Source organism: Schistocerca piceifrons, chromosome 1, assembly GCF_021461385.2.
Source record: "Schistocerca piceifrons isolate TAMUIC-IGC-003096 chromosome 1, iqSchPice1.1, whole genome shotgun sequence".
Taxonomy (NCBI): domain Eukaryota; kingdom Metazoa; phylum Arthropoda; class Insecta; order Orthoptera; family Acrididae; genus Schistocerca; species Schistocerca piceifrons.
The window spans coordinates 1,106,298,596-1,106,326,407 of record NC_060138.1 but is presented as its reverse complement, the minus strand read 5'-3'; the positions used below and the strand labels follow the sequence as shown (position 1 = coordinate 1,106,326,407).

The following is a 27,812-nucleotide window of genomic DNA, read 5'->3' as shown; positions in this document are numbered from 1 at the left end:
CACTTTCTCTATCTGTTCATCTTCAGCTTGCGACGTCGGCATGTATACCTGAACTATCGTTGTCGGTGTTGGTCTGCTGTCGATTCTGATTAGAACAACCCGGTCACTGAACTGTTCACAGTAATACACCCTCTGCCCTACCTTCCAATTCATAACGAATCCTACACCTGTTATACCATTTTCTGCTGCTGTCGATATTACCCGATACTCATCTGACCAGAAATCCTTGTCTTCCTTCCACTTCACTTCACTGACCCCTACTATATCTAGATCGAGCCTTTGCATTTCCCTTTTCAGATTTTCTAGTTTCCCTACCACGTTCAAGCTTCTGACATTCCATGCCCCGACTCGTAGAACGTTATCCTTTCGTTGATTATTCAAGCTTTTTCTCATGGTAACCTCCCCCTTGGCAGTCCCCTCCCGGAGATCCGAATGGGGGACTATTCCGGAATCTTTTGCCAATGGAGAGATCATCATGACACTTCTTCAATTACAGGCCACATGTCCTGTGGATACACGTTACGTGTCCATTGTTGTAGTTTAAATTAAAGAGTTGAGTTTGGAAAAGAAAGAAAAAACTAAGTGAGTGTGACCCGAGGAGCCGGCTTAAGCCAGGCTCCACCTCTGGCCAACACACACTGAACTCACTGCTTGGTCCACAACAGAGGCAAACAAAACAATCTTGTCACTTTTTAATATTGCTGAAGAAAGATCATTAATGTAGACAAGAAAACGTAAAGGACCTAAGAAATAACATTGTGCGATATCACACGTACTTAGTTCTCTGTTGGATGATGACTGATAGCCTAATACAAGACTGTTTCCTAGTGACACCATAAGTTGTAGGTATGATACGAACTACGAGGGCCGTTCAGAAAGTAACCTCCGGTTGATTTTAAAAATACACCAAGTTAAATAAAAATATTTTAATATATACATCTTACAACTACATCTTTGCACTATTTTTCTACATAGTCTCCATAGCGATTGAGGCACTTATCGCATCTCTTCACAAGCTTTGAAATTCCTTCTGCATAAAAATCACCCGCTTGTGCCTGGAGCCAGCCTGTGACCGCATCTTTGAGCTCTTCGTCATCATCAAACCGCTGTGACCCGAGCCATTTCTTCAAATGCATGAAGAGGTGATAATCACTTGGCGGCAGGTCTGGGCTGTAAGGTGGATGGTTGATAACGTCCCACTTGAAGGACTCAAGAAGGGCCGTTGTTCTGCGAGCATAGTGAGGACGGGCGTTATCGTGCAAAAAAACGATACCGGAAGTCAGCATACCACAGCGTTTGTTCTGTATAGCCCATCGCAACTTTTTTATTGTTTCACAGTACACGTCTTGATTAATGGTCGTACCACGTTCCATGAATTCAACCAACAACACCCCTTTGGCATCCCAAAACACCGTTGCCATCAGTTTTCTGGCAGAAAAATCTTGCGAGGCTTTTCTTGGTTTGGTAGGCGAATTTGAATGTGCCCACATCTTTGATTGTTCTTTTGTCTCAGGGTTCACGTACTTAATCCAGGTTTCGTCACCGGTCACGATTCTGTTTAACAATGGTTCTCCTTCGTCCTCATAACGTGACAGAAAGTCTAATGCAGAGGCCATTCTTTGAGTTTTGTGGTGGTCGGTAAGAATTTTGGGCACCCATCATGCACAGAACTTACGGTAACCCAATCTTGCTGTCACTATCTCGTACAAGAGAGTCTTAGAAATCTGTGGAAAACCAGTAGACAACTTCGACATTGAGAAACGTCGATTTTCACGAACTTTTGCATCAACTGTCTGAACGAGTTCGTCAGTCACCAATGATGGTCTACCACTCCTCTCTTCATCATGAACGTTTTCTCGTCCACTTTTAAATAAACGTACCCATTCACGGACAACTCCTTCACTCATAACTCTTGGTCCATACACGGCACAAAGCTCACGATGAATAGCTGCTGCAGAATATCCTTTGGCTGTAAAAAACCTTATACAGCACGCACTTCACATTTGGCGGGGTTTTCTATTGCAGCACACATTTCAAACTGCCACAAAAACTAAACTAGCGCAGGTAACGACGTTCACTCGACCACGGCTTGATGCCGACTGACCTGTTGAGTGCGTGAACGCACAGATGGCGTCGCTACTCCCCCCACAACCCGCAGTGTGACCAATCGGAGGTTACTTTCTGAACCGCCCTCGTATTTTGCGTCATTTCCTGTTAAACTATAATATTCTAATTTACTTAAAAGGATGTTGTTTGGTACACAGACCATAGAATGTACCAGTAGCCTGTATTTAATTGACTACCTATCCAGTACATTCTCGTTGTACATTGTAAATAGCCTTATCAGTATCGGAGTCCTTTAGAAATCCATATTGTGATTTTGAGACTGTATTATTTGTATCAAGATGACGTGCGTCCCGATCGCCCAGTGACAACAGAAAAAAAGTCTCTGATCTTATTTAGTAATGTAATAACGTGATAGCACAGGATCGATCTGAAACGAGGAAAACTGAAAGAGGGAAAAGACCTGACGCAGTGGAAGGAAACCAGTGCTCGTAGGAATGAGCATGAATTACATGGTAATATTGTACAAGAAGTAAAGTGACATGAGGACATATCACAAAGTTTGGACTGATGCAAGCAGTGAAACAGTGTATTTTCCATAGAGCCAGTATATCGTATAAAAATTTTAAAATTTTAGAAAGTTACTAGACTACACATCCAAAGGTAATGGGTTCGATTCCCTATCAGTCTGTTACTTATCACTTCTTTCGCTTCTGGCAATGTTTGTTACAGCGAAAAATGCCTAGTGCACCGTGGTTCGGAGTTCATGTTGAACAGTAAGCCGTATTATGACTGGCTGGGTAAGATTAATCAGATTTCGGTGAGGGGGTGGGTGGCGGGAAAGGCATACCACCTCGAATAGGACCTCGTCTGGTGAAGCAATATACTGTTCAAACCAACCTTCGAGGGGATGACACATTAACCTTTTAGTCCGATGGTATACGGTTGACCCCACTGTTAGTGACGCGCTTGTGCGTAATGTCTGCAGGTCCTCCTTACGTTCGGCCCTCCGCGGGCCCTGTGCGGGCCGTGGAGTCTGGGCAGGTGACGCTACGTTGCCCGTACGCCGGCTACCCAATCAGCGGCGTCTCCTGGGAGCGACGTGGCAGCCCTCTAGCGGCTGACCTGCGACACGAGCTGCGCGACGGTGGCGCCTCGCTGAGGCTGTTGCGCGTAGATGCCGCTGCTGACGCCGGCGCCTACGTCTGCAAAGTGAGGGGCGCCAGCGGAGACGTTGCACGCGGGGAAGTCCTGCTCTCCGTCACCAGTGAGTGCTGCCAACATCTGCTAGCAACTGAAGGCTGCAGGGGTGACAATACAGTAGATTACGACGCCAAAGAATTGATGCGAATTTCGAAAACATGGCTAAAATTCACACCTCAGTCAGTATATCTACAGTTAAAGTGCTGTTTTGTCATTACAGATACGAATCTAAATTATTGCGGATCCGGACTGCAATTCGACAAAGATAATCGATTCTCGAATAAAAAACTGCCCACAGTTGCACTAAATTACGTTTATTTTAAACCTTGACCATGGTTTCTGCTATAATAATATAGCCTTCTTCAGGAGTCATACACACTGACAACTGAGAAATATCTTAGTCCAGCAGCTGTGTCAAGACCAATAAAATAGCTTCAACAGACATAAGCCTGTTTCGGACATAAGTGAAATTAGAAATGGCACCGTAAGTCCTCCGCCACTACCTCTGTTATACTGGCCCCAGGAGGAAGGGTATATTATTATAGCAGAAACCATGCTCAAGGTTTAAAGTAAACGTAATTTAGTGCAACTGTGGGCTGTTTTACATTCGAGACAATTTGTAATGGTTGCTGTTGTCGCTGACACGATGAAAATAATACTCGGTTCTCCTTTCGTTGATCTGCCCAATAATTCAAATTCTCTTTGAGGCTCACTTGACGATATCATCCTATTTTCTCAACAATAAAAAAAGGACACATTAGTTGGAGGACTTAAAGAACTAATCATCTTGATCCGCTGCTTCCTGAAGTTCGCCCCTCAACTTCTTAAATACGATTGAAATAATTAGCTTCAAACTGATACTGTGATGGAACATCCACTCATTGCTATCCATCACAGGCAGTTTATTCGATACATAATTTTTTAACAACATGAAAATCTCTGTCTTTTAACCTTCACTGCGACCACAAATGACGTAACAAAATATATATTAAAAACTTTCGTGCTTACCCAGCTATGCACTAGATCAGAGGTTCCCATACTTTTGTTTGTCACGCCCCCCTGCTGCCGAAAAGAAAACTTCTTTGCCCCCCCCCCCCTAAAAAAATATAGAGATTTTTATTAATTATCAAGAAACTATTGAAAAATTTGTGATGGTGGCGCCATGTAACATGGTGGACTGTTAATGTATCGAGTCGCAGTTATTACGTCATCAGTCTAGTCTAGTGATTATAAGCCACTCCTAAAGTAAAGGAAGTCCTTGTTTACCAATATTTGCGGCCTTTGCGGATTAGTAGATGCGGGCCATTATTTTGAGCGTAGCTTATTACTTTCACTCATTATCAAAAATAGTCACTCAGTCACGGTGTTAACGAACATCACTGATTTGTACGCCTATAGTGCTCCCCATTGTCATTGCGCATAGGTTGGCATTTATGTCAACGATGCCAGTTACCGAACAGCGACAAAGGCCCAGTTCCCAGAACTAGACAAAAAATAAAAAATAAGTTTTACGAAATAATTTTGCAGACTACACAGAACTTTAAAAAATATGAATAAAACAACTTCCTTACCTTGATTACATTCCCTTGCTGCACACCATCTCTTCACCAGTATACGATTTTAGGAATACTCTTCACTTGCCATATCTAGGATAAACTTTCGCTACGTCTTCATCCAGAAGAAATAGTATTACTAGTTGAGATAACATACCACACGTAACATCAGAATCCATAAGGATCACACGCAGTATTTATATTTAAATCAGATTCACTATGTTTATTTTATAAATATTGTTTCTTCGAAATAGTTTTTTTATAATTTTACAGTATTACCTACATGTAAGGATAGTTAGGAGGAAAATAACAAGTTCTCTTATAATGTGACGTATTTATTATAAAAATATTATTTCCATACACATATGTCAAGAAACAAACATATAAATCAATGTGAAGGATGAGCTTGCATATTTTTTACAAGATTCTGAATTCTTGGCTGAATAGTAGAAACTGCGCAACGTAAATCATTGGCAATACTGAGTTTGCTTCTAAGCTTATTTTTTATCGCCACTACCGCTGAAAATCCTCTTTCGCCCAAATAAGTGCTTGAAAATGGTAAATACAGTTTCAGTGCTTGTTCTGCTGAGCTGGGATACACCGTGAGATATTTGATTGTTTCACTCATTTAAAAAAAAAAATGGTGCAAATGGCTCTGAGCACTATGGGACTCAACTGCTGAGGTCATTAGTCCCCTAGAACTTAGAACTAGTTAAACCTAACTAACCTAAGGACATCACACACATCCATGCCCGAGGCAGGATTCGAACCTGCGACCGTAGCGGTCTCGCGGTTCCAGACTGCAGCGCCAGAGCCGCGCGGACACTTCGACCGGCACTCATTTAAAAGTACTAATGATAATTAAGAAAAACAATTGTTAATATATGACTAAAGAATTGAATGGAGACTCATGTTTAATTATGTACTTCCAACAAAACCTCCATTTTAAAATTTTAGGATGCGAATACGGAGAACTGGCTTGAAAGAGCCGCTGCTGTCTTTGAGCATTAAAGAACAGTAAGTTACTACTCTACATAATCTAAGTAAAATACGACAATCAGATTAAGCTTTTGACTGTTCATATGAGTGGTACTTGATAGTTCAAATATTACTATAGCCATCCTGCTAGCTCAGGCTTCGTAAATACAAAGTTTGAAATTTTGATCTCGATGTTGGAATGCAGACCAATTCTATGTCCCCATGATGTTCATCTAGCTCCAGGCGCAATGATTGTGTACCAGGTGGTACCGCCAACAATTTTCTTCTCACGTCTGTGGTTACAGAGAAGATTTTTCCGTCAGATCCTCTGTGTACAAACGGACGCGATGAGGAAACTTCCTTGACAACCTGCTGTGATTTACCGATTTCTGATGAGAACAGAAGCGTTGACTTACACGTCCAGCATGCAGACATCGACCGTTTTTTCATATCAGCATATCTATAATACAGACACGTGAGATCATTGAAATAGTTGAATGGCAGTACAATCCTGATAGGTTACTACACACATCAACAAATGTTTCGCATCGCCTGTGAGCCGAGAGTTCCGAAACCTGTACAGAAAATTGGAATACAAATCAACATAATCATCATTTCCGCCCTTTTTATTGCTCATGAAAGCCACACATTGGATGTTGTACCACCATACAGCGAGACCCTCAGAGGTGGTGGTCCAGATTGCTGTACACACCAGTACCTCTAAAAGCCAGTAGCACGTCCTCTTGCACTGATGCATGCCTGTATTCGTCGTGGCATACTATTCACAAGTTCATCAAGGCACTGTTGGTCCAGATTGACCCACTTCTCAACGGCGATTCGGCGTAGATCCCTCAGAGTGTTTGGTGGGTCACTTCGTCCATAAACAGCCATTTTCGGTCTATCCCAGGCATGTCCGATAGGGTTCATGTCTGGAGGACATGTTGGCCACTGTAGTCGAGCTATGTTGTTATCCTGAAGGAAGTCATTCACAAGATGTGCACGATGGGGGCTCGAATTGTCGTCCATGAAGACGAGTGCCTCGCCAGTATGATGGCGATATGGTTGCACTATCGGTCGGAAGATGGCATTCACGTATCGTACAGCCGTTACGGCGCCTTCCATGGCCACCAGCGGCGTACGTCGGCTCCACATAACGCCACCCCGAAACAGCGGGGAAGCTCCACCTTGCTGCACTCGCTGGACAGTGTTCAGTCTGACCGGGTTTCCTCCAAAACGTCTCCGGCAATTGTCTGGTTGAAGGCATATGCGACACTCATCGGTGAAGAACGTGATGCCAATCCTGAGCGGTCCATTCGGCATGTTGATCTGCCCATCAGTAGCGCGCTGCATGGTGTCGTGGTTGCCAAGATGGACCTCGCCGTGGACGTCTGGAGTGCAGTAGCACTTCATGCAACATATTACGCACAGTTTCAGTTGTAACTCAACGTCCTGTGGCTGTACGAAAAGCATTATTCAACATGGTGGCGTTGCTGTCAGGGTTCCTCCGAGCCATAATCCGTCGGTAGGGGTCATCTATAGCAGTAGTAGCCCTTGGGCGGTCTGAACGAGGCATATCATCAACAGGTCCGAACAACATCTCTTTGGTTCATTCTGAGACGCCTGGACACTTCACTTGTTGAGTGCCCTTCCTGGCACAATGTAACAATGCGGACGCAATCGAACCGCGGTATTGACCGTCTAGGCATGGTTGAACTACAGACAACACGAGTCGTGTACCCCCCTTCCTGGTGGAATGACTGGAGCTGATCGCTTGTCAGACCATCTCCGTCTACTAGGTAAAGCTCATGCGTGGTTGTTTACATCTTTGGGCTGGTTCAGTGACATCTCTGAACAGTCCGAAGGAATGTGTCTGTGATACAATATCCACAGTCAACATCTGTCTTCAGGAGTTCTGGGAACAGGGGTGTTACAAAACATTTTTTGATGTGTGTATCATACATGTACTGTATAGTTCAGAAGCTTGTGTAGACGCAAGATACAGGTATATATCAGTATCGCAACTGCATATTTAAAACATATTAGAGGTACCAAGATGAGTGTTCACTCTCTCACGGTTAGTACCTCCGTGTAACAAATCAGTTACTTATGTAGAAGGCTTTCAAGGCGTGAACACAGCTGTTTCCAAAGTAAAGTGTGCTGTGCATGGTAATCTTTGTGGTTTCCAGAACGACTGTGAGCATTTAACTAGAAGAGGCGATCAAAAAGTTTCAGTTTGAAGGCTATACAGTCCAGAATCGGTATGTCCGTCAGGAAAAATCGCCATGAGCATTGAGACAATCTTCCCACCGACATACCACGTTGAAGATACCTGTTTGATAAAACACCGTGTTCTCCTGCGTGAAGAAGTCCGTAACTGCCTGCTGCACCTCCCTGTCCGACAGCAATCTTCAACCGCTCAGGGGCTTTTTTAAGAAACCAAAGGCGTGTCAGTCGCATGGGAAGAGATCAGGAATATGCACTACTGGCCATTAAAATTACTACACCAAGAAGAAATGCAGATGATTAAGGAGTATTCATTGGAAAAATATATTATACTAGAACTAACATGTGATTACATTTTCACGCAATTCGGGTGCATAGATCCTGAGAAATCAGTACCCAGAACAACCACCTCTGGTCGTAATAACGGCCTTGATACGCCTGAGCATTGTGTCAAACAGAGCTTGGATGGCGTGTACAGGTACAGCTGCCCATGCAGCTTTAACACGATACCACAGAGTAGTGACTGGTGTATTGTGACGAGCCAGTTGCTCGGCCACCATTGACCAGACGTTTTCAATTGGTGAGAGATCTGGAAAATAGGCTGGCCAGGGCAGCAATCGAAAATTTTCTGTATCCAGAATGGCCCGTACAGGACCTGCAACATGCGATCGTGCACTATCCTGCTAAAATGTAGGGTTTGGCAGGGATCGAATAAAGGGTAGAGCCACGGGTCGTAACACATCTGAAATGTAACGTCCACTGTTCAAAGTGCCGTCAAAGCGAACAAGAGGTGACCGAGACGTGTAACCGATGGCACCCCACACCATCACGCTGGGTGATACGCCAATATGGCGATGACGAATACACGCTTCCAATGTGCGTTCACCGTGATGTCGCCAAACACGGATGCGACCGTAATGATATTGTAAACAGAATCTGGATTCATCCAAAAAAATGACGTTTTGCCATTGCTGCACCCAGGTTCGTCATCGCAGGCGCTCCTGTCAGTGATGCAGCGTCAAGGGTAACCGCAGCCATGGTCTCCGAGCTGATAGTCCATGCTGCTACAAACGTCGTCGAGCTGTTCGTACAGATGGTTGTTGTCTTGCAAACGTCGCCATCTGTTGACTCAGGGATCGAGACGTGGCTGCACGATCCGTTACAGCCACGCGGATAAGATGCCTGTCATCTCGACTGCTAGTGATACGTGGCCGTTGGGATCCAGCACGGCGTTCCGTATTACCCTCCTGAACCCACCGCTTCCATATTAGCACGGCGTTCCGTATTACCCTCCTGAACACACCGCTTCCATATTCTGATAACAGTCATTGGATCTAGACCAACGCGAGCAGCAATGTCGCGATACGATAAACAGCAATCGCGATAGAGTACAATCCGACCTTTATCGAAGTCGCAAACGTGATGGTACGCATTTCTCCTCCTTACACGAGGTATCACAACAACTTTTCACCAGGCAACGCCGGTCAACAGCTGTTTGTGTATGAGAAATCGGTTGGAAACTTTCTTCATGTCAGCACGTTGTAGGTGTCGCCACTGGCGCTAACCTTGTGTGAATGCTCTGAAAAGCTAATCATTTGCATGTCACAGCACTTCTTCCTGTCGGTTAAATTTCGCGTCTGTAGCACGTCATCTTCGTGGTGCAGCAATTTTAATGGCCAGTAGTGTAGTAGGGTGGGTGTTCGAGTGTGTCCCACTTCTGGTGGCGTAACTTCTCCGTTACATTTGCGATATGGGGACTCACGTTATCATGAAGCAGCACGAAACTTGGCGCAGTATTCCACAACGATGGGTTTCGACAGACATGTTGCCCCATACACATTATTAATTCTCCGACGCGTGTCTACCGGCGTTTGTCCTTCGGCAGCCAAGAAATGAATTACAAATTGTTGGTCCTGTTTGAAGCATTCGGTAACAATGTCTTCGAGTTCACACTGTCACTTTTAAAGTACGCATTTTGGAAGGGCAGAAATTCCACACTAACCCACTGCTTACATGTCGCACTAAGTTGCATTTACGCCGCAGGCACGCCCTCAAACAAACTTTTTAATCGCTCCTTGTAAATAAGAAATTGTTCAATGTTTATGTTATCATTAGAGGCTTCCCTTCTGCGTTTTAAATGTACGAGGAACAACCAAAAAATAAATAAGTAAATAAAAAATAACAATCTGGACACCTGTAAACAGAAGCTTGTACCTTCATTTCAAAGCTATTTCCCAGCACAATCGAGGCACTTGTCCCGCTGCGACACAACACGGTGCATGGTGGTCTCGTATAATTGCTGAGGCTGCTTTGTGGGCCTCGTCCGAGGTGCATCGTTTGTCTCTCAGAGTCTTCTTTGGAGAGACTTGACCGGACTGAGAACGTCCCATTTCAGTGTCTGCAAGAGCCCCTTTGCTGTATGCGATCTTGAATTGTCGTGAAGCGGAATGACCCAATGGGTGAGCTGTCCCAATCGTTTCGATTTGATCGCTTTGGAGAGGGTGGTCACTGTATCACTGTGCATTCACCGTTATCCCGTGCCCGTTCTGCAAAAACATGGCTTTTCGGTCAAAAAAGAAGGTGAACATAAACTTTCCCGCACCGTGTAGACGGCCTTGGATTTTTTGAGTGGCAACGACCCTGCGTGCTTCCAGTGCCTGGTGTTTTCACTCGGGTCTCGTCTCCAGCGGCGACTCGTGACACGAACTAATCCCCTTCCTTGGCACAGCGCTGCGTAAGTTCAAGACAGATATGCTTCCTGTGTTAGGTGAAGAATGTGAGGCACTCAATGGGCTCACACTTTGCGAAATTTCAATTTGACATTAATGATGGCTTATCCGATTTCTGCGACAATGGCTGTTACCGTAACTCGCCTGCCTTGAATAATGAGGGTCCCCTCCTGTCGGACAATGCCATCTGTAATGCGATGTGGCATTCCGGACCATGCAGCACCGGCCACTGACATACGAGGGGCGTTTGAAAAGTCCGTGCAAAAATAAAAACTACTTACGTGTTTGGGGTAAACTTTTTTTTATTTTTCGACGTAGTCTCCTTTTAGACTTATACACTTCGTCCAACCCTGTTCTAATTTGTTGATCCCCTCCGAATAATAGGAATTGTCCAAGTGTGCAAAACAGCTATTGTCCCGACATCCATTTCTTCAAATTGGGGAACAAATAGTAGTCCGAGGGAGCCAAGTCTGGAGAATAGGGGAGGGGGGGGGGATGTCAAACGAGTTGGAATACTATTTCCATTAATTTTGCGACCACAACTGCTGAAGTGTGTGCTGGTGCATTGTCGTGATGGAAAAGGACTTTTTTCCGGTCCAATCGCCGGCGTTTCTCTTGCAGCTCGGTTTTCAAACGGTCCAATAACTATGAACATTATGCACCTGTAATATTTTTACCCTTTCCCAGTCAGTCGATGAGGAATATCCCTTGCGAATCCCAAAAGACAGTCGCCATGACCTTTCCGGCCGAAGGAAAGGTCTTCGCCTTTTTTGGTGCATATTCTCCCTTGGTAACATTGTTTAGATTGTTGTTTGGTCTCAGGAGTATAGTAATGTATCCATGTTTCGTCCACAGTGACGGAACGACGCTTAAAGTCCAGCGGATTCTTCCCGAACAGCAGCAAACCATCCTTGCAACACTTTACACGATTCCGTTTTTGATCAAGCGTGAGCAATCGCGGAACCCATCTTCCGGACAGCTTTCTCATGTCCAAATGTTTATGCAAAATATTGTGTACCCATTCATTCGAGATGCCCACAGCACTAGCAATCTCACTCACCTTCACTCTTCTGTCATCCATCAACATATCATGGATTTTATCAATGATTTCTGGAACCGTAACCTCCACAGTGCGTCCAGAACGTTCAGCATCACTTGTGCCCATATGGCCACACCAAAAATTTTGAAATCACTTATAAACTGTTGTAATCGAAGGTGCAGAGTCACTGTAATGTTTATGAAGCTTCTCTTTAGTCTCCTGACGCATTTTGCCTTTCATAAAGTAATGTTTAATCACCACAGGAAATTCTTTTTCATCCATTTTTGACAATCACTAGACTTCCTTGATTTACACGAGTGCCAAACACAAAGAAATAGACCAATACCTCTGAAACTTGGTGTGCGTTCTTTCCAAAGATGCTACCAACTAAACATGACCTCGATAAGTGCCGATGGTGCCATCTCTGGGACTTTGCACGGACTTTTCAAACGCCCCTCGTATGACTTTCCCGGAATCACTTGTGACACATCCTTGACATTTGCAACAGACATGCACTGCTCTCCGTTCACTTGAGATATTCTTCGATGAATTTCCATTCCCTGTAGTCCTTTTACTGTCAGGAAATGTACAACTCCCATTTGCTCTTCTTTTGAAGCCGCCATTTAACTTTTCTGTTCAGCGCGACTGAATGCAGTGGATGGTCCATGCGTACACGTGCTCACTCTACCGTTATATCGGTGTACGCCTGTGTCCATCCGACAGCGAGCTCGTGGCATCGGGGCTGTTATACCGATCGCACCTTATTCCGCAGCCAATGACATTACGATCCTTTCAGCGATTTTCATTTTACAGCCTCCAGTTCCTTTCTTTTTGATTTCTCTTTATGAGAGTTATATAACACTGTCGTATTTGGCCGGCTAGGAAAGAAGAGGTGGTACCGTAAGGTTCCTGATCACCAGTCTTTGTGCCAATGTCCTGCATTAAATTACAAACCTCTTCACAGTGTCTCACGGAGTTGGGGCGTCTGACATTGGTGATGGTGATCCGTCCGTAGGATGGACACATTAAGCTCGGCGGCTCCTTGGTGCTATTCGAGAGGAGCACGCTATGTACCTGAACATGGGCTTCACCCTCTCCCTTCCCTTCATGCATAACAATATGAACCGAACACTGTACTGTATAAGAACTAATCACAGTCATCCACACGACACTGATACACAAATGAGACTTCATAAAAAGTCGGATAAAGGCAACAAACCTTCTCCAGTAGGAACTTGTCAAGAGCATCAATGCAGGATTCCTGCATCTCTTCCCCAATACTCGTTCCCTAACTAGGGAACTACGTTGACTTGAATGAAGTCTTATATAGACCAGACCCGTTTTCCTTATTTAAAGCATCCTCAGTGGTCCGTTTCTTGGCTTCTACATTATTTCCAAGGGTACTTCTACACACAGGCGTTCCATTTTTATCACACTTCACTGCACTGACACCCAATATTCTCTCGTTTTCGTGTTATTATCTATCCACATTTGCCCTGTGTATTTTCCTTGACTGCGCGAAATGCATTCAAAACAAAGTAAACAGGAGGTCATAAAATTTTGGCTTATAAGTGTAAATGAGGAAACAAAAGAGAAATTCGGAGTAGGTATTAAATCCATGGAGAAGTAATAAAAACTTTGTGGTTTGCCGATGACATTGTAATTCTGTCAGAGACAGCAAAGGACTTGGAAGAGCAGTTGAACGGAATGGACAGTGTCTTGAAAGGAGGATATAAGACGAACATCAACAAAACCAAAACGAGGATAATGGAATGTAGTCAAATTAAGTAGGGTGATGCTGAGGGAATTAGATTAGGAAATGAGACACTTAAAGTAGTAAAGGAGTTTTGCTACTTGGGGAGCAAAATAACTGATGATGGTCGAAGTAGAGAGGATATAAAATGTAGACTGGCAATGGCAAGGAAAGCGTTTCTGAAGAAGAGAAATTTGTTAACATCGAGCATAGATTTAAGTGTCAGGAAGTCGTTTCCGAAAATATTTGTATGGAGTGTAGCCATGTATGGAAGTGAAACATGGACGATAAATAGTTTGGAAAAGAAGAGAATAGAAGCTTTCGAAATGTGGTGCTACAGAAGAATGTTGAAGATTAGATGGGTAGATCACACAACTAATGAGGAGGTATTAAATAGGACTGAGGAGAAGAGAAGTTTGTGGCACAACTTGACTAGAAGAAGGGATCGGTTGGTAGGACATGTTCTGAGGCATCAAGGGATCACCAATTTAGTATTGGAGGGCAGCGTGGAGGGTAAAAATCGTTGAGGGAGAGATGAATACACTAAACAGATTCAAAAGGATGTAGGTTGCAGTAGGTACTGGGAGATGAAGAAGCTTGCACAGGATGGAGTAGCATGGAGAGCTGCATCAAACCAGTCTCAGGACTGAAGACCACAACAACAAGTGTAAATGGCCTATTGACAACCGTACAGGCTACAAACACATCATTTTTGTAGTACGATGGATGCATGAGTGGACAGATGTTTCTGGATGCTGACAATTGTTGTACAATTATACGGTATACATATCTGAATTTCTAGCTGCAGTCATACTATTACGTTTAAGATAAACTACGGAATGATGAAACACCTTACTTAACATATTCTCTCTAAGAAAATGTATTAAATTTCCTTCAATTTCACTCTAATGAAAACAATGTATTACACTAAAAACTACTTTGAAAATGTATAAAGGTTTTGAAGATCTGAAAGGAGGAGAGTACTCAGTAGATGATGGTATTTCAATAGAAGTGATTAAAGGTGAGGGAAGCTGTGAAAGTGACATTAAAATTCAGGGCTGGAGAACATCAATAATGAGAATCCTGGGTAACCGCGTGTGTTAACACCACTGCGACCGGGATGGGGAATTATGCCGGACCCGCATCGAATTCGCCTGGCGGATTAACGACGAGGGGTCAGTGTGCCGTCCAGCCTGAACGTGCTTTTTAGGTGTTTTCCCCATCCCACTGGGTGAATACCCGGGCTGGTTCCTGTTTTCCATCTCAGAAATACGCTACACCACGCACATTTGCACAGAGATTTTGCTGTATACGCAGACAGATTGGGTACTGCTTCTGTCTTGGGGCCTGAAAAGCAGACCGAGGACGTTAGCTGTTTGGCTTTCTTAAACACTTAGTCAGCCTCACGATCAGCATGTGATTCTCTGATGACGTTGCTACTTTCAGTAAAAATGAGGAAGAATAAGAGGCGCTGTTTAATGGAATGTTCTACTGAGTGAGAGTAAACTAGAGAAAGATTGAAATAACAAGAAGTAAGAGAAGACGAACTACAAAAAGGAAATAGAGTGCCACTCAATCTCCCCTCTCGTTTAGTGTTCTGCAAAACTCGTCCTGAGCGTGTCCCTCTGTTTGACTGCTCATCTTTGTTTCTACATATTGCAAATCGAGTAATACAGTGACAACCTTCATTGCTGTTCTGCTGTCCTGCCATGCTTTCATTTTCCACAGAAAAAGTAATTCCCTCCTAAATTTAATTTCGTGACTCGAGTAGAAATCTGCAAACTTAATGTTCCGACCAGTTGAAAATTTTCTAAGACCCTTTCACTAGTGCCGCATTGTACATTATCTCCTTGACATGTATGCGAAACAAGAGTGGGATGTCGATCCTCCATTCCGTGACTGAGGAGACTGTATGTCTATAATACACTGTCTGGCGAGTTCATGCGCTCGGGCTAACCCGTGAGCTCTCCACACACACATCAACTGCCAGTTAACTGCCCAATAATTTATGATGACCTATACATTTCTATGAGCCCGCGTACGTTTGCACTATTTTGACCTACTGGTGCTGTGTTTCAGGCCCGCCTGTGGTGACGCCGTTCTTCTTCCCGACCAACCTCCGAGAGGGCGGCAGGACCCAGATCAGCTGCACCGTGTCCTCTGGTGACCTACCCATCCGCTTCTCCTGGCTCAAGGACAACGCTCCCATTCCAAAGGCTCTCCAGGTATCCTCAGCTGGCAATATTTTAATGTCATTGATGATGATGATGAAGATGATGACGATTGGTGGTACACGACGCTAAATGGTGCGACCATCAGCACCGTTTGTTACTATCGATTCAGTCAGGTTGTGAAATGCACGCTATGATTGTTCAATCCAAGTTTTGCCTTGATTGCAAATTATAATCCAGATTATGGATTACGATTGTTACACAAGCATCTCCACGGTTAGAAAGGGGACTCCTACTTGTAATCTTTCTTAAATGTACCAAATTTCCAGAATATACAACAACTAAAAGTGAACTTGCCACAAAAACCTTGGTAACAATAAGTAACACGTCTCAAGTAGTGTAAACACATGGTATGTCACTACTACTAGTGTGCATTGCTGCACACTATATTTAAAAGAACCAGTCATCCATCTACTAGAGAATGTGAAGGTTAGCAAAATTGTCACAGTGGTCACATTAATGTGAGCACCGCCTGTGTTCGACGTCAACATACACAGACCATAGCTAGCAGTGGAGAGTATGGAGGGATGCAGAACACACTGCAGTCGTTGTTGTAATGCGCAAACGGAGCGATTTATCTGACGTCCAGAAGGGCATTACCATTGGCTTTTGGTGCCAAGGGGAAAGCATTTCCGAAAAGGCTAAGTTTGTAAATTGTTGGCGTGCCACCGGGGTCAAAGTATACCGTTAATGGCAAAATGGCGCTATCCAAAACCAGCGCTGAGACAACTTGTGCTGCCTCATGGGCCATAGATGACAGGATTGAACGACGGCTGCGGACAGGTGTAGAATATAAGAGCAACTGTTGAGCAACTGACGGCCCAGATGAACCAAGGGGCTATCAACAGCTGTTTCCTCAACGACCGTTCAGTGGACTTCGCTGCATATGGACCTTCGCAGCACACGCCTGGTTCATGCACCCATAGTGACTGCTGTTCTATCTTCATCCACATGGATACTCTGCAAATCACATTTAAGCGCCTGGCAAAGGGTTCATCAAACCATCTTCACAGTTCTCTATTATTCCAATCTCGTATAGCGCGCGGAAAGAATGAACACCTATATCTTTCCGTACGAGTTCGGATTTCCCTTATTTTATCGTGGTGATCGTTCCTCCCTATGCAGGTCGGTGTCAACAATATATTTTCGCATTCGGAGGAGAGAGTTGGTGATTGGAATTTCGAGAGAATATTCCGTCGCAACGAAAAACGCCTTCCTTTTAATGATTTCAAGCCCAAATCCTGTATCATTTATGTGATACTCTCTCCCATATTTCACGATAATACAAAACGTGCTGCCTTTCTTTGAACTTTTTCGATGTACTCCGTCAGTCCTATCCGGTAAGGATCTCACACCGCGCAGCAGTATTCTAAAAGAGGGCGGACAAGCGTAGTGTAGGCAGTCTGCATGTTGGTCTGTTACATTTTCTGTGTCCTGCCAATAAAACGCAGCCTTTGGTTAGCCTTCCTCACAACATTTACTATGTGTCCCTTCCAATTTAAGTTGTTTATAATTGTAATTCCTAGGTATTTAGTTGAATTTGCGGTTTTTAGATTAGACTGATTTATCGTGTAGCCGAAGTTTAACGAGTTCCTTTTAGCACTCATGTAGATGACCTCACACTTTTCGTTATTTAGGCTCAACTGCCACTTTTCACACCATTCAGATATCTTTTCTGAATCGTTTGGCAGTTTGGTTTGATCTTCTGATAACTTTATTAGTCGATAAACGACAGCGTCATCTGCAAACAACCGGGGACGGCTGCTCTGATTCTTTCCCAAATCGTTTATATAGATGAGGAACAGCAAAGGGCCTACAACACTACCTTGGGGAACGCCTGAAATCATTTCTGTTTTACTCGATGACTTTCCGTGAATTACTACGATCTGTGACCTCTCTGACAGGAAATCACAAATACAATCACATAACTGAGACGATATTACATAAGCACGCAATTTCACTACGAGCCGTTTGTGTGGTACAGTGTCAAAAGCCTTCCGGAAATCCAGAAATACGGAATAGATCTGAAATCCCTTGTCAATAGCACTTAACACTTCATGTGAATAAAGAGCTAGTTGTGTTTCACAGGAACTATGTTTTCTAAGCCCATGTTGACTGTGTATCAATAGACCGTTTTCTTCGAAGTAATTCATAATGTTCGACCACAATATATGTTCCAAAATCCTGCTGCATATCGACGTTAACGATATGGGCCTGTAATTTAGTGGGTTACTCCTACTACCTTTCTTGAATATTGGTGTGACCTGTGCAACTTTCCAGTCTTTGGGTACGGATCTTTCGTCGAGCCACCGGTTGTGTATGACTGTTAAGTATGGGGCTAATGCATCAGCATCGGCGATGAGGGCTCTAATTTGCACTCTAATATCGCAACTGGACGCCAGTGAGTGGCGACTCAAACGTCTTGCTCCACTATATAGATGGCCGTTAGTGTGAAACATCTGAAAGCTCCAGCACCTTGCAATAACGGTCAGAAGGCTGGAGGAGGGAGCGTTATGGTCTGAGGAATGTTTTCGTGGCATTCCACAGTTGGTCTTGTCATTCTGGAAGGCACATTGACTCGACATAAGCATGCATCTATCCTTAGGGCTATCTCAGCTCTACACGCAGTTTGTTTCTGTTCGGTACCAGCAGGACAATGCAACGCGTCACACTGTTCGCAGTGTACGTGCGTGGTTCAGAGAGCACCAGGAAGAGTTTACCATACTCCACCGGCCACCAACACCCCCCGGATCTGAACCCAATATACGATATGTGGGATCACTTCTATCTGGCTGCTTGCGGCGAGGATCGTCTGCCGAGAAACCTAGCGTAGATGGTGACGGCAGTGGAGTCGGCATGGCCCCACATAGCTGTCGGTATCTTCCAGAACATCACCGACTCTCTCCCTACACGTCTCGCAGTGGCCCTCGCTGCAAAACATGGTTATTCAGGCGTTTGATAGGCGGTCACATTAATGTGAGAGGGCAGTGTATGACGAAATTGATCGTATAGTCAAACTGTGCTGTGGCAGAGGAATAGAATGGTAAAAAATTAAGTGAAGGTGATGAATTAAATTATCATCTGCACGATTAAAAAGTAGGGCAAAAGCGTCAGCGAAAGTGGGTAGAATAAAAAAAATGTGACTGATAAAGCTGACAGAATTTTTGACGCGTCGGAGCATCAATTGAAGGCACAAATTTGTAAAAACACAAAACAATATTAAAATACAAGATGCAAAGTAAAACTAAAAACACACTCCGTTGTTAGGCTGGATTCGTGATTTTCTGTCAGGAAGATCACTGTTTGTGCTAACGGGCGGGTAGTCATTCGGTGAAACGTAAGTGATGTCGAGGCTTCCACAAGAAAGTGTTGTGAGCCCTCTGCTGTTCTTAATCTATAGAATCGATTTAGGAGACAATCTGAGCAACCCTTTTGGATTGTTTGCAGATGACGACGTCGCTTATCGTCTAGTGAAGTCTTCAGAAGATCAAAATGATTTGCAAAATGATTTAGACAAGATATCTGCATGATGCATGTAGTGTTAATTGACCCCAAACGATAGAAAATGCTATATCCTCCACATGACCACAAAAAAACTTCGTTCTGCTTCGGTTACACTACAAATAAGACAAACTTAAAGGGCCTACAGTAAAGGACAATTTAAATGCGAACCATAAAATAGAAATTGTTATGGGCAAGGCGAGCCAAAGCCTGCGTTTTATTGCCAGAATACTCACAATTTGAAGGTGCAACAAGTCTATGAAGAGAATGCCTACATTACGTTTGTCCGTTCTCTTCTGTAGTATTACTGCGAATTATAGGCTCTTTACCAGATAGGACTGACGGAGGTCATCGAAAAAGTTCAAAGAAGGGCAGCTCAATTATATTATTGCGAAGTAGCGGAGAAAGAATCACGGATATGATATGCGACTTGGGATGGCAGTCATTAAAACAAAACCTTTTTTCTTTACAGTGAGATCTTTTCACGAAACTGCAATGAGCAACTTTCTTCCTAATATGCCAAACCACTATGCTGACTCCCATTACTTAGGCAGAAATTGACACCATGATAAAATAAGAGAAATCAGAGTTCGCACGAAAAGATTTATGTATTCATTTTTTCCACCTGCTACGTACTATTAAGGTCGATAAATTGTCTGAAAGTGGTTTTGCAAACCTTCTGTCAGACAGAGCAGAATGAAAGGCTGCTTCAGTTGCTTGTTTAAACAGATATAACTTGCCTGTTACTGTTACTGTCGACTCCCAGGAATCCAATGCTCTGTGCCCAGCCACTAATCTACGTAAGTAAAAGAGGCTGTTTCCTTTACCTACAGCAATCCTGACCGATTTTATATCGGTCTTTGCTAGAAAAGACTCTGCTGGCCGGCCAATGTGGCCGAGCGGTTCTAGGCGCTTCAGTCTGGAACCGCGCAACCGCTACGGTCGCAGGTTCGAATCCTGCCTCGGATATGGATGTTTGTGATGTCCTTAGGTTAGTTAGGTTTAAGTAGTAATAAGTTCTAGGGGACTGATGACCTCAGATGTTAAGTCCCATAGTGCTCAGAGCCATTTGTCTCTGCTGCGACAGGACTCCTTGACTAATGCCCTCAACAGATTGATCATTGAAGAAGTAACAAGCCAGTTCCCACTTCCGGAGGAGACACAGGGTCTTATGTTTACCCCAGCGCTGCGGACAGTAAGCCATCAGATAATCTGGGAGACATGTTAGCAAATGAGCACGAAGCTTCCAGATTCGGCTTTGCTTTGCGAATATCTTTGATTTCTGGCTCATAGAACTGGTCGTAATGCTGTTATTTCGCATCATGTGCTATAAAGAAAAAACCGTGGTTGTTACTTGTCATAAAAATAACACAAAAGATCTTAACAGTGTTCCACTCGGCATTGTCACAGCACTACGCGTTCACTCCGCGAAAAGATGTAATGCGAATGGTGAGGGCTAAACAGCTGCTTATCTAAATTGGGCTGCTTCGTTATAGCACAGTTCACAATTTAATGGCCTGACGTGTGCGTTAAGCGGAAATAACAGCAAGAATTTAGCTGACTGTATTTATTCACGTTAATTAAAACTGAAAACTGGCTAAACCATTAATTGTACAATACAGTCCTTCATTTATCAAATAAATGAACAGTAAACCTAATGGAGATTAAAATAGCGTATGTAGTTATTATCGGCAAGTTACGTGACGGTCTCTGCAGTATACTTCATGGCGTGAGGGGCAGACTGCTGCTATGGAGTACATCTATGTCCTGAAATCATTGTGTAGCGGTTTGCAGTTTTATCGTATTTTCAGATTTCTTCTGGCCCAATTCACGGGTACTTAATGGGAACTGTGATTCCTTAGACACTTCAGCGAGAACAGTAATTACTAGTAATCTGATCTTACTTTAACGAACCCTTTGCCAGAATTATACAGGGGACAACGGACTCTAATTCAGTACTGAAATATTTAAATAAGTATTTTCGATCTCCAGATAATATATTCTTACATTTCGAAGTTTACACTGTATTATCAGGTAATACAATTATCTATTTTGGTGTTGGTCTCCTTTTTTATTGATCACAGTCACTCTCGCATGTTTTCCCAGTTGAAAAGTGATTTCAGTAATTTTCCGGTAAATTTTCATGTGCTGTGTGACGTGGTAGTTAGAATGTTTGCTCATTTACCCTCCTGCCATTCCTGTTGTACATTCTTAATCAGTCACTGTGCGTTGGCCATTTGTTACATATTAAACAGATGACTCTTTAACCTGGCACTCTTCGATGGGATGTACACTCCTGAAAAATGAGCAAAGAACACACTGACGCAAGTGAACAAGACCTCTTATACAATACTGACCATTAAAATTGCTACACCACGAAGATGACGTGCTACAGACGCGAAATTTAACCGACAGGAAGAAGTGCTGTGACATGCAAATGATTAGCTTTTCAGAGCATTCACACAAGGTTGGCGCCAGTGGCGACACCTACAACGTGCTGACATGAAGAAAGTTTCCAACCGATTTCTCATACACAAACAGCTGTTGACCGGCGTTGCCTGGTGAAACGTTGTTGTGATGCCTCGTGTAAGGAGGAGAAATGCGTACTATCACGTTTCTGACTTTGATAAAGGTCAGATTGTAGCCCATCGCGATTGCGGTTTATCGTATCGCGACATTGCTGCTCGCGTTAGTCGAGATCCAATGACTGTTAGCAGAATATGGAATCGGTGGGTTCAGGAGGGTAACGCGGAACGCCGTGCTGGATCCCAACGGCTTCTTATCGCTAGCAGTCGATGACAGGCATCTTATCCACATGGCTGTAATGGATCGTGCAGCCACGTCTCGATCCCTGAGTCAACAGATGGGGACGTTTGCAAGACAACAACCATCTGTACGAACGGTTCGACGACGTTTGCATCAGCATGGACTATTAGCTCGGTTACACTTGACGCTGCATCACAGACAGGAGCGCCTGCGACGGTGTACTCAACGACGAACCTGGATGCACGAATGGCAAAACGTCATTTTTTCGGATGAATCCTAGTTCTGTTTACAGCATCACGATGGTCGCATCCGTGTTTGGCGACAACGCGGTGAACGCACATTGGAAGCGTGAATTCGTCATCGCCATACTGGCGTATCACCCAGCGTGATGGTTTGGGGTGCCATCGGTTACTCGTCTCGGTCACCTCTTGTTCACGTTTACGGCACTTTGAACAGTGGACTTTACATTTCAGATGTGTTACGACCTGTGGCTCAACACTCCATTCGATCCCTGTGAAACCCTACATTTCAGCAGGATAATGCACGACCGCATGTTGCAGGTCCTGTACAGGCCTTTCTGGATACAGAAAGTATTCGACTGCTGCCCTGGCCAGCACATTCTCCAGATCTCTCACCAATTGAAAACGTCTGGTTAATGGTGACCGAGCAACTGGCTCGTCACAATACGCCAGTCACCACACTTGATGAACTGTGGTATCGTGTTGAAGCTGCATGGGCAGCTGTACCTGTACACGCCATCCAAGCTCTGTTTGACTCAATGCCCAGGCGTATAAATGCCGTTATTACTGCCAGAGGTATTTGTTCTGGGTACGGATTTCTCGGTATCTATGCACCCAAATTGTGTGAAAATGTAATCACATGTCAGTTCTAGTATAATATTTTTGTGCAATGAATACCCGTTTATCATCTGCATTTCTTCTTGATGTAGCAATTTTAATGGCCAGTAGTGTACTTGCGCGGGACACTATGAGAGGATAGTGTGGTGTCACCGCCAGACACCACACTTGCTAGGTGGTAGCTTTTAAATCGGCCGCGGTCCGGTAGTATAAGTCGGACCCGCGTGTCGCCACTATCAGTGATCGCAGACCGAGCGCCACCACACGGCAGGTCTAGAGAGACGTACTAGCACTCGCCTCAGTTGTACAGCCGACTTTGCTAGCGACGCCACACTGACAAATACGCTCTCATTTGCCGAGACGATAGTTAGCATAGCCTTCAGCTAAGTCAAATGCTACGACCTAGCAAGGCGCCATCACCAAGTTATCTTGAGATGATAATACTGTATCAACAAGACCAATGTTCACCAATTGTGGATTAAAGTTAAGTATTCCAGCAGCTACGTACTTTTCTTTATAGCATTCATTACGTATCCTGTTTCAGACCTCACGCCAGCCTGCGTGAGTTTAAGCGCGTGCCTTTCGGCTTCCTCTCATTGTGTCTAGGCTGTCTTGCCTAGACACAACAGATAGTGCATGCGATGATCAAACGCTCCACACTGCGGACACACCAGGAACTGCGTTATCAGCCGTGGAATGTTGGAAGCTGCTCAGCGGTTGTTCAGCGCCAGAGCCAGTGCCAGCCAGTTTGCAGTGGTATACAGAGCTCCTGGTGTGTCTTCAACATAGTCAGCATGCCGTGACAGCGTGTACGTAAACCATTTGTGCAACTGACGGAGGTTGGGCGAGGGCGTATAGTGGGCCTGCGGGAGGCCGGATGGACATACACCAAAATTGTGGAACTCGAGGGGCAAGATGTCTCCAGAGTGCGTCGATGTTGTCTCCAGTGGTCAGCAGAAGGTGCACATGCCCGGCGACCAGGGTCCGGTCAGCGGCGACGCACAGATGCACAACATGACCGTCGAATCTTACGAATTGCGGTATAGGACCGCACCGTTGCTTCACAACAAATTAGGGACACTGTTGCTCCGAGGGTATCATCGAGAACCAGTCTCCGTGAAGCAGGGCTACGATCCCGCGTGCCGTTAGGGTGTCTTCCGCTCACGCCCCAAAATCACTCAGCCCGCCTCCAGTGGTGTCACGATAAGGGTTCGTGGAAGGACGAATGGATGGTTCAAATGGCTCTGAGCACTATGGGACTTAACATCTGAGGTCATCAGTCCCCTAGAACTTAGAACTAGTTAAACCTATCTAACCTAAGGACATCACACACATCCATGCCCGAGGCAGGATTCGAACCTGCGTCCGTAGCAGTCGCGCGGTTCCGGACTGAAGCGCCTAGAACTGCTCGGCCACCGCGGCCGGCGGACGAATGGAGACGTGTCGTCTTCAGTGATGAGAGTCGCTTCTGCCTCTGTGCCAATGACGGTCGGACGCGTGTGTGGCTTCGTGCAGGGGAGCGCCAAAATCTGGAGTGTGTACGACAGAGGCACACAGGACCAACACCCGGAATCATGGTGTGGGGAGCCATATCCTACACTGGCCGTACACCACTGGTGATAGTAGAGGGAACGTTGAGCAGTGAACGGTACATTGAAACCATTACTCAACCGGTCTTGCTACCGTTCATGCACCAACAAGGCGACATGCTTTTCCAACAGGACAATGCACGTCCTCTGTCTCCCGTGCCACCTAACGAGCTCTTGAAGGTGTACGCCAACTACCGTGGCCAGCACGATCCCCAGATCTGTCCCCATTGAGCACGTTTGGGACCGGATGAAACGTCATTTTGCGCGGTCTGCACGACCGGCACGGGATATGGCCCATCTGAGGCACCAGGTGGACACTGCATGGCAGCCCATTCCTCAAGACTACATTTGGCGCCTCTCTGATCGTCTTCATGGGAGAATTGCAGCTTGCATTGGTGCAAAAGGCGGGTATACACAGTACTAGCGCCGATTTTGCGCACGCTCTGCTGAATTCACTCGCGTGGGTATGGCTCTGTCTTTGTGATCGTGTGTTGTATACGTCGCCAAGAGGGTGTAAATAAATTTCCCTCTGCTGAGTCAACGAATTCATGGTGCTCTTTTTTCGTTTTCCAGGAGTGTATTTTGCATTACTTCATTTACAGTACCGCTAACTTCACTAGGTAGTAGAAGGCGTTACCGAATGCTCTGTGTATTCCGCTTTGCTTTGTTTGTTTATATTGATATCTACAACCATACTCTGCAAACCACTGCGAAGTGCATGGCACGAGACTCAGAGGGCCATAGACACGGGTTCACAGGTAGATGCCGTGTTTCTTGACTTCCGCAAGGCGTTCGATACAGTTCCCCACAGTCGTTTAATGAACAAAGTAAGAGCATATGGACTATCAGACCAATTGTGTGATTGGATTGAAGAGTTCCTAGATAACAGAACGCAGCGTGTCATTCTCAATGGAGAGAAGTCTTCCGAAGTAAGAGTGATTTCAGCTGTGCCGTAGGGGAGTGTCGTAGGACCGTTGCTATTCACAATATATATAAATGCCCTTGTGGATAACATTGGAAGTTCACAGAGGCTTTTTGCGGATGATGCTGTAGTACATCGAGAGGTTGTAACAATGGAAAATTGTACTGAAATTCAGGAGGATCTGCAACGAATTGACGCATGGTGCAGGGGATGGCAATTGAATCTCAATGTAGACAAGTGTAATGTGCTGCGAATACGTAGAAAGAAAGATCCTTTATCATTTAGCTACAGCCGGCCGTGGTGGCCGAGCGGTTCTAGGCGCTACAGTCTGGAACCGAGCGACCGATACGGTCGCAGGTTCAAATTCTGCCTCGGGCATGGATGTGTGTGATGTCCTTAGGTTAGTTAGGTTTAAGTTGTTCTAAGTTCTAGGGGACTGATGACCTCAGCAGTTACGACCCATAGTACTCAGAGCCATTTCAACCATTTAGCTACAATATAGCAGGTCAGCAACTGGAAGCAGATAATTCCATAAATTATCTGGGAGTAGGCATTAGGAGAGATTTAAAATGGAATGACCACATAAAATTAATCGTCGGTAAAGCAGATGCCAGACTGAGGTTCACACTTGTTCGCCCACTGCTTGAATACTGCTCACCGGTGTGGGATTCGTACCAGATAGGGTTGATAGAAGAGATAGAGAAGATCCAACGGAGAGCAGAGCGCTTCGTTACAGGATCATTTAGTAATCGCGATAGCGTTACGGAGATGATAGATAAACTCCAGTGGAAGACTCTGCAAGAGAGACGCTCAGTAGCTCGGTACGGGCTTTTGTTGAAGTTTCGACAACATACCTTCACCGAGGAGTGAAGCAGTATATTGCTCCCTTCTACGTATATCTCGCGAAGAGTTCATGAGTATAAAATCAGAGAGATTAGAGCCTACACAGAGGCACACTGACAGTCTTTCTTTCCACGAACAATACGAGACTGGAATAGAAGGGAGAACCGATAGAGGTACTCAAGGTACCCTTCTACACACATCGTCAGGTGGCTTGCGGAGTATGGGTGTAGTTGTAGATGTAGAGGGTACTTCCCATTGCACCAGTTATTAGGGCTTCTTCCAGTTACCATTTATTCATGGAGTATGGGAAGAAATAGTGTTTAAATGTCTCTGCGCACAGTACAATAAGCCTAATGTTATCGTCTCCATCGCTATGAGAACGAGACGTAGAGGGTTGTAGTATATTCCTAGATTCCTCATTTAAACTGGTTTTTTAAATTTTGGAAGCAGGCTTTGTCAGGATAGTTTCCATCAGTCTTCAAGAGTCCAGTTCTCTTTCTTTTGCATCTTTGAGACACTCGCCCATGCGACAAACAAACCTATGACCTACCCGTCTTTTTGTACGTCCATTTTTCCCCTGTTAGTTCTATTTCGTATGGGCCAACACATTTGAGCAATACTCTAGGACAGGTCGCACGAGTTATTTCTAAACAATCTTTTTTGTAGACGTTTTACCAATATTCCACCAATGAATGGGACGTTGTCAACTGCTTTACCTACGACTGAACCTATATGAACGTGCAATTTCATATCCCTCCAGATTTTTATATCCAAGTATTTGTATGAGTTGACAATTTCCATTTGTGGTTCGTTGATATGAACTACATAGTTCTATGAACTACAAAGATTTACATTTGTGAACGTTTAAAGCAAGCTGCCATTCACTTCGAAATCTTATCAAGGTCTGACTGAATATTTGTGCTCCTTCTATCAACCAAAACTTCATTACAGATAACAGTAACATCTACAAACAATCAGAAGTTACTACTAGTATTGTCTGCAAGTTCATTAATACACAGCACAGGCCGCAAGGATACCAACACGCTTCCCTGGAGCCCGCGTGAAGTTATTTCCACATCTGTCGATGACTCTTCATCCAAAACAACATTCTGCATCTTCCCTACCAATAACAGCCCAGCTACAAATTTTGCTTGATATCCCATACGTTTATAGCTTACGTTTATGGCTTTTGTAGATTTGGAGAAACCTTTTGACAATGTCGACTGGAATTAACTCTTTGAAATTTAGACAGTAGCGGGGATAAAATACAGGGAGCGAAAGGTTATGGACAACTTGTACAGAACTCAGACGGCAGCTATAAGAGTTGAAGGGCATGAAAGGGAGCAGTGGTTGAGAAGGGAATCAGACAGATTTGTATTATATCCCTGATGTTATTCAATCCGTACATCGAGCAATCAGTAAAAGAATTTGATGAAGGAATTAAAGTTCAAGCAGAAGATATAAAAACTTTGAGGTTTGTCTATGAAACTGTAATTCTGTCAGAGACACCAAAGGACTTGGAAGAGCAGTTGAACGGAGTGAGCAGTGTTTTGAAATAAGG

At 44.4% G+C, this 27,812-nt stretch overlaps 1 protein-coding gene across 1 annotated transcript in view; it reads left to right on the top strand.

The window, feature by feature from the left end:
- LOC124777987 (Down syndrome cell adhesion molecule-like protein Dscam2) overlaps window positions 1-27,812 on the top strand; it is a 481,000-nt gene that overhangs the window by 204,635 nt on the left and 248,553 nt on the right. Inside the window, exons 6-7 of the mRNA XM_047253558.1 lie at window positions 3,053-3,331; window positions 15,622-15,767. Of these exons, the coding sequence (XP_047109514.1) occupies window positions 3,053-3,331; window positions 15,622-15,767 (425 nt within the window). The remainder of the gene's footprint in view (window positions 1-3,052; window positions 3,332-15,621; window positions 15,768-27,812) is intronic.